Below are 8,950 nucleotides of genomic sequence, written 5' to 3' on the forward strand. Positions count from 1 at the left end.
TAGTCTTTGCAAGAGTCAACCTAATATGAAACTGATTTTATTTATTGAATTGGCTAATTGAATCTAATGTTTCAATATTTTGATATATTATTACCGTGCTTTTTATTAATTCAGTAATTTTTCCATTACGAATCAAAATCCGATAATTCATTTTAAAAGGCCCCGCCACAATTGACTGAGATTGAAAATAATTGAGATAGTGTAATATTTTACAGCTTTGCTATAGATTTGTATAGTGCCATAGATTTGTACAGTGTAGTTCCCTATCAAAAACTGTTGTATCTTAAGATTTTAATATTCGATCTCTATTTCTTTGCAAAAATTACTCTTCATGCAAACCATTTCTCAACTATGTACTGTTTGTGCGCATCGTAAAATATTTATACAATGGGAATATTTATACAATATACAATGGGAAAATTGTCTTTTTTTAATTCTTGATTTGTCATAAGGTCAGAAAAATATCAACAAAAATTTGGTGAATAAAACACTCACTAACTAAACGCGTGCTGAAAAATTATTCTTATTTAATTTAATTGAAAAATTATTAAAAATTATTTATTATAAAAAGGTGAAAATTTAGAGTTGTGTGAATTTTTTAATTCCGCATTATAAACATTGAAATAAAGCGAAAATTGATACCAGAATTTTAAAAAAAAGTTAGGGTGAACAACTCTTTATAAAAATAACTAGTTTTCTTAAGTAAAGAGTTCCATGTATGTTCCAATTTCAAATTATAGAAATTAAAAGAAAGAAAATTGATCCCAAAATTTAAAAAATTATTCAGGATGAATAATCCTTGATAAAAATAAATAGTATTCTGAAGTAAAAAGAATTGTATGTATTTTTCGATACCGAATTAAAAAAATACAATAAAAAATTGACCTTATATTTGAAAAAAATTAATAGGGTTGAACAACCCTTAATAAAAATTAATTGTTTTTTAATGTAACATTTAACCATGTTCATATAATACTAACAAAATCATAAGTAAAATCATGTCAAATAAAAGTCAAATTAAAACTGAAAGAAAATTGACTCCAAAATTAATAAAGTAAAAAAAGTTCTGTGTATTTTTCAATTTCGAATTAAAAATTTATAAAAAATATAAACGTAACATAGCCTTGTCATAACATTAGTCTATTTTACGGTAAAATCGACCTCTGTATCAATATTAATAAAAGCTCTGTGCAGAAACAATTAGAATTTTTTAATTAATTTAGTTTAGTACTAAATTTTAGTACATAATAATTTTAGTAGTAATTAGTTGACTATAGTACTAAATTTTACTAGTTAATAAATAGCTCAATATAATCCTCAATATAAATCGTTAGTACAAAAAATTATATCATTCATACATGTTTTTATAACAGTAAGACGTCGAAAGAATAGCAAAAAATTAATTTAAAATATTAATAAAATAATAATAATAATAAAAATATGAATATGAAATATTTTAAGAAAATGAGTTGCTCGTTGCTCTGAAGCAAAACATCTGAAATTTCACTATATTTTATGATCTTCAGCATATTAAATATTTTAATGCTAATGACTCGCGATTACAAAGCTAGTGATAAGGGCTTTTAAAATATGCCATTAAAATAAAACATTACTATTATAGACAACAATTATTGCATTATTTTGCAAAACTAGTCCCTCGATATATATGTTCAAATGTTACCAGAAAAGATCAATTTATCAGATCAATAATTCCATGATTTTTCTACTAGCTGTGATCCCACAAACTTTGTATATTGTACAATATTGCCTCCTTACCTTATATACTCTATTTTCGGCAACGCCTCGCAAACTTTAGCCCTATCTATCAAAGTTAACCCTTCGTGTATTGTGCGCAGGACTTGCGTAGAAACTTTTCGTATTCCTCTACCTGGATCCTTTGCTTGTTGTGATAGTATTTCATTCTGGAGAAAGGTCCGGCGATGGTTCCCACGAGCAAATTCTGCAACAGATTATTGCAGGTTGTTATGCCATGTTATGATGACTTACATATCATAGCGATGGTGGTAAATATTTTTTTCGGTTTTGGTTAATAGCGATTTGCTTTAATGCGCTAAACTTTATACACATTATATTTATTAAGTTATTTCACAAATTTAAATAGTAATTCATTAAAATATAAAATTTATATGTAAACATAATTTTTGTCTTTTGAAATAATATTTCCAAATAATATTATACAATATTTTTTTATATTATATAAAAGCATATTCTACTAATACTCCTTTTGTTGCTCTTATAAGTCATTCTTATGCGTTTGACACCAAAATTGGAAAAACCATGTGCATGCGAGGCTAAATCTAATTTTTTTGGTTTGGGATGGATTGGTTTCAACAAGAACAGGCAAAGGATTCTTGTAGATTATTTTTGCGCAATCGGTTTCTTTATAATTAACAAATAAATGAAAAGTTATTCGAAAACCTGAAAAAAATTGAGGATTTAAAAACCATTCGAAAGATACCGTACCATTACAATGCTGTTGGGAATCGGGCTGATTGGTAAAATATTTTCAAATAAATTATTATAAATACTGTTACGTTTCCAAATATTTATAAGAATTATATAAACTGAATTACAAAGTTTAAATTATTTATTCAAAGTTATTAAGCGAACTTTAGACCTTTAGCCAAAAAGAAAATTAAAATCTGAGTTATTTTCGATATACAAAAAAAATTTTTGAAAAAAAAAATAATTTTGAAATATTTTTTGCACATTTAGCTCCGTATCTTTGATATGCGTGGACCTGCCTTTCCAAAAACTAACTACTTTTCCCAATCATTACAAATTTTGGATCAGAATGTTTTTTGGTTCATTCAAATCGATACTCCGTTCTCTCAAAAACTCGATTTCTATTTTCTGCACCTTTTACTCCGTATCTCCGTAATGGCTAGTCCTGCCTTTGCCAAAAACTAATCAGCACATCTCCCTAGTAATAGAAATTGAATGTTTTTTTTACTATTCAAATCGGTTGATCCGTGCGCACGAAAACATGGACGAAATATTCCAGACGCACAATACACACACACATCCAATTTTGCTGAAGTATACCAAAGTGTTCAGAAACCTCTGAAACGTGAAGACATGCAAACATTTTCTTTTTCAATTTTTGGCCCATTATTATAACTCACCCTACGGGAAGTTAATAAACATATTAATAATCAAATATTGTTACAAAATTCTATAAAATTGTTTGTATTAATATGAATGAACATTATAAAATTCGATTTGAAATTTGTCACCAGCTTTACTTAATACTCGTATTCAAAATGTATGTACGAAACAAATATTGTTGGTACATAGTATTTTAATACGTTTTTATTTCATATATTTCTCGCTAACTAACAAACATAATTCGTATTGGAAAAAATAGTGTAAAAATTGCAACCAATTGTAGTTTCGCTAGTCCAATTAATTACACTTGTCAAAACATCTAAAACAGGTTAGAACGATCGGGTAGTACAATAAAAGGTTCAATTCTAAAAAGGGGTAAAATAAATGAGATCGTATTTTTACCTACCAACAATTCAACCCTTCACATGGCTGCACCTGATTCGAACATACGAACGATGGAATTTCGGTTTCACATATAAGTTAACCCTATCTACCTGCGATTCGATACACATACACCATATAATGTGTATCGATATATTTACAAGCACAAAACAGGTATATTATCGTCTGCCTTTCAATAATAATAAGGGTTAGGATAAAGTTAGCAAAGGGCAAACCTTAAAAAAACATATACGATATAATTCTGAAATGAAGAAAATATCGAACTGTCATACCTGTGATTTTGTTTCGTTTGCCGATAGTCTCAAATATAATCCGTCTATAAATCAACTATATAAGTTTTTATTAATCGCGATTGAAGTTGCCGAATTGGTATTAAGGATTAAAAAACAATATTTAGAAAAATATATTTAGTATCTTTGGTAATTATAGAGATTAGAATGATAGATTGTTTAAGGCAAAAGGTAAATAAAAGTAGTTAGATTCAAAAATTTACTAATTCTCAATTTAACAAAAAATATTCGTTGTAGTGTAGGCAAACGTTTATTTATTAGAGATCTATAAATGAAAATTCCTACATACATAATTTTCAAAATCACTTTTATTTTAGAATGCAATAATATCTAAATTACAATTTTTCAATTGCAGTCATTAAGTCGATAGTTTACACATATGGAGAAGTTAATTCAATCTCCCTTTTAAGCAAAATGCTACTTTAGCATCCCTTTTAAGCAAACTTTAGCAACTTTAAAAGTTGAAGTTTATATCAAAATTTATGATTCTAATTTAAATTCAGATTTTATTCTAATTTGTGGCTAAAAATGTTTACTATTTAAGTCATTGATATTATGTCCATTAACAATAGCTCATCATATATAACACATAAAATAAATATGATCAAAACAAAATAAATATAAATATTATAAAAAATATGTGGAAAGTGTTTGTACATACTTAAATGTAAATGTATTTGAGTACTTTTAGTAATGGTATTCATATTTATATTCATTCAAAAATGAATGCATATTTAATATGTAAAATTAGTATTTCCTATGGCAGTTGCAACGCCTTTTCCGTTTATAGTCTGTATTTTTCTCTGAGTTTTAATGAAATCTTCGTTTTAATTAATTTAATTTCAGATAAGGGGTAAATGGTAGTAGTCGCTTGTTGTCAGCAAGTGTTTCATTAAGATAATTGCGATAAACATTTAATTAAAAGTCTGTTGATTAGAATCTGTGTCTGTAATTAATTTTCCACAAGTGGCGGCCACGAACAGATTTAGTTTTTGAGGCAGCCAGAAATTATGCGTCAAATAATAGCCCGAAAATAATTAACGTGTTTTTCGAATAAAAGACACGCTTATATATAAAAATATTCACGAGAAATGGAAAATAGAATGATAAAAATAATTGCGTTACATACCTTTCATTAGTGAAAGCATTTTAATTGGGTACTATTTAATTAACAATAATTATACTAATTGCAATATTATTGTCGAACTATTGAATATTTGTTTTTAAAAAAATAATATATGCATAATTCAAAATATTTAAAAAAAATCATTTTTAAATCTAATAAAAACACAATGCGCAAGTCAAAGTATATGCAATATTTGCATGATTAGAATCGCATAATTACATACAATTCAAAGTGTTTTTGAATTTTTTTGGAGATTGAACCAAATATCAGGGCAGTAATCTCATGTGATTATTAGTGAATATTATTTATTATAATTTCTCGTTATTTAACCACCCAGCAATCATAGTTCAGCTATAGTATGATTTATAAACTTATTGGAACTTTTATATAGGAATTAATGCTAAAACAACACTTGAATGAATATGAATAATACGATTTCTATAGAAGGAGGGAAACTAACTTTATAAATATATGTTAGGTGAATATATTTACATACTGTGCAGATATATAAATAATCAATTTATATAATTAATATTGCTATACTACAAAATTATATAAATTTATTAGTAAATATGTGGCGGACTTTGTGTACAACTTCTTTTCTAACTTTGTGTACATATTTTACATACATCACATTATTTATCTAGAAGACTTTGAAATAAAATACATATTATTTTAATCAAGTCTTGTAAAATAATATCAAGTCTTGCAGTAAAAAATATATTTAACTAGTGGTGTATGGTATCGTGCCTTGAAGCAAATTGCTGGGTACCGTAACGAAATGTTCGAGAAATATTTAATGTTTTCAAATAGATTATTATAAATACTGTAACATTGTCTAATATTTATAAGAATTATATAAACTGAATAGTAAGCAAAGTTAAAATTATTTAAAATTATATAAGTGAGCTTTTAAAAGTTCAGCCAGAATTTAAATTAAAATCTGAATTATTTTCGATATACAAAAAAAATTCTTTTGAAAAAAAAATTGGAATAATTTTTTTTGCCAAAAGTACTTGTTTTGTCAACACAAGCAGAAAGCATTTTGCACCATTCAAATCGGACTATTAGTTCTCTCAAAAACTGCCATATTTTTCACATTTAGCTCCCACGCCACAAACCAATCAGGACATTTCTCTATCAATATGAATCGAATGTTTTTAAACCATTCAAATCGGTTAATCCGTGCGCCCGAAAACGTAGACGAAAAATTGCGGGCACACAAAACACACAAATTAATTTTTTCTGAGGTATGCCAAAATGTTCAGAAACCTCTGAAACGTAAAGATATGCGAAAATTTTCTCTTTTGATTTTGGGCCCCTTACTATAATTTACCCCACGGAAAGTTAAAAATGATATATTTTTGATACCAACAATATGTTTACAAAGGCCATTATAGATGAAAACAAATTTCCATCTAATTTCTATGCAAGTGAAAACCGATATCACTACTGGTTGACATTAGTCTGTCCGAAGTGGGTATCGAACCTAACGAACCTTCTTTACCAAATATTGACTTATTTTCAGTCATAGTAGATATTTTATTAATATTATTAAAGTAAATATTACATTATGGGCAAGAATAATATCTGACAACTGAATTATGGTTAAAAAATTGACTAAAATTTGATGACTTTGAAACACTCTTTGAATAAAAATCTACAGAAGACTTCAGAAAAGAAATATAATTGTCCCTATAAATTTATAATATTTAATTTTGTATTTTTCAGAATTAAATTTAGCGAAATTGCACGTTTTTATTCTATGTAATAATTCAAACTTAATGCATTTATCGAACAAATTTAATTCTTTTTGAAGATACTCTCCCAACTTCTTTGTTTCTTTTATTTCTTTTAAACCTAATATCGCTTTCACTTTCATATGTGGTATTTCTTCTTCCCTGGCGTAGTAGTATAGTTTACGAACACTACGAAGCACACTGTAATACATACGTGTTTTTCGCATTAGTATAGAGTTGGAGAAACTACCCTCACAAAATAATCCACTACTAGCGAGTGCAGTTTCCTGGATTCGAACACAGAAGTGTCGAATTACGATCAACGACAGACACGTATTACGTATTTGAAGAGCATTGTATGTAGTAATATTTCTGATAAAATTATTAAATCATGGATTTTAAACTTCTAACTTTTTTATAACTATTACATACATGTTTTTTTATTATTGCTATTATTTGTTGTAATGATATTTATTAAGTTTCAGAAGACAAGCCAACGGTTTGTGTATCTCTATTTGATATACTTCATTATTAGAATTCCTTTATTACTTAATAATTATTTGGTCCAGTAATGCCGAAATGGCTACTTTTACTTGGAGACATATTTCAAATCTATTTTTCAAGTAAAATCCGATGTCACTACCGCTTGACATCAGGTTGACCGACGTGGATATCAAATATAGAACCTTCTGAAACCGAATATAATGTTTATACCAAATATGCAGTAAAGTTTAAACAAAAAGGGAAAAAAGCAGTCTCTACAAATAGGTATTTCAAGCATAATACTTTATAACTATTACGATTAATAATGAAACTAGTGGTGTATGGCATCGTGCCTTAAGGCAAATTCCTGGAACTTCCCGTAACGTAATGAAAATTTCGAGAAATATTAAATGTTTTCTAATTGATTATTATAAATACTTTTTATATATATATTTATATATGTTTACAGGAAAGTAAATAAACAAAACTTAATCAATCGAATTTAAAATGAAGGACATTGTGTAATATTAATAAGAATTATATAAACTAAAGTGCAAAAGTTGAAATTATTTATTTGAAGAATATGATTGAGCTTTACAACTTTAGCTAGAACAAAAATTAAAATTCTAATTATTTTCGATATTAAAATTTTTTTTTTTGGAAATTAAAAAAAATTCCAAAATCAATCTATATGTCAACACAAGTAGAAAGTTTTTTGAATCATTCAAATCCGATGCTTAGTTCTCTCAAAAAATGCCATTTTGTGCACATTTAGCTTATTATCTTCGAAACGGCTGGGCCTGCCTTTGCCAAAAACTAATCACCACTTCTACCCGTCATTACGAATTGAATGTTTTAAGACCATTCAAATCGGATGCTCCGTTCTTCCAAAACTCGATATTTATTTTCTGCTCTCTTTGCTCCGTAACTCCGAAGCGGCTGGACCTGTCTTCGCCAAAAATTAAGCAGCATATCTCCCTCTCAATAGGAATCGGATGTTTTTTGAACCATTCAAATAGGGTGATCCGTGCGCCCAAAAATGTAGACGAAAAATGATATCCATACATACATACACACACACATTCATTTTTTCTGAGGTATGCCAAAATCTTCAGAAACCTTCAAAACGTTAAAAAAATCTATTTTGATTTTTGGACGATTACAATAACTTACCCTACGGGAAGTTAATAAATCAAATATTATATATAAAGTAATATCCGACAATATTAAGTTTAAAAAATTACCTAAATTTGATGGCTTAAACGTTTTTTTTTTTGAAAAAAATATCTCTTTGAACAATACTTTACAGAAGATGCTCGAAGGAGAATATAATTTTTCATATTTTAGAACATTAAATTTAAACAAAAACAATTTTACTCTATATAAAATCATCTATATCAAATCATAAAATCAATAACAAGTAGGATTAGTTTATATTAACTATATGTAAAACTAATATAAAATATATGTAAAACTAATATGTAAAAATATGTGTATTAAAAGAATATTTTATAATTAATAATTAAGACATTGTAATTAGAAGGAGCTATCAGTGGGTAGTTATCCTTCTCACGCCATTTTCCATAATTGTCAAAAATTTTAGCCTAATGTACATTGTATAGATTGCTATGATAAATAAACAAAAAAAAAAAAAATGTAAAACATGATTAGGTATGTATCTGCTTAAATGACAAAAAAATCAGGGAAACCACATATTCTAAAATACTCATTTCCAAAATATTCGAAACAAAATGTTCTTTGCATTTTGTTTTGAATAAAAA

General features: G+C 27.1%; 1 protein-coding gene across 1 annotated transcript in view; it reads right to left on the reverse strand.

Annotated features, from left to right (window-relative positions):
* LOC113388143 overlaps positions 1–2,265 on the reverse strand; it is a 455,709-nt gene extending 453,444 nt beyond the window's left edge. Inside the window, exons 1-2 of the mRNA XM_026625546.1 lie at positions 2,241–2,265; positions 1,777–1,960 (exon numbers count right to left, since the gene is read on the reverse strand). Of these exons, the coding sequence (XP_026481331.1) occupies positions 1,777–1,960; positions 2,241–2,265 (209 nt within the window). The remainder of the gene's footprint in view (positions 1–1,776; positions 1,961–2,240) is intronic.
* Between the last annotated feature and the right edge of the window lie 6,685 nt (positions 2,266–8,950).

The sequence above is a fragment of the Ctenocephalides felis genome, unplaced genomic scaffold, assembly GCF_003426905.1.
Source record: "Ctenocephalides felis isolate EL2017-DRISC unplaced genomic scaffold, ASM342690v1 CF-g0.4_SCAFFOLD_03572, whole genome shotgun sequence".
Taxonomy (NCBI): Eukaryota; Metazoa; Arthropoda; class Insecta; order Siphonaptera; family Pulicidae; genus Ctenocephalides; species Ctenocephalides felis.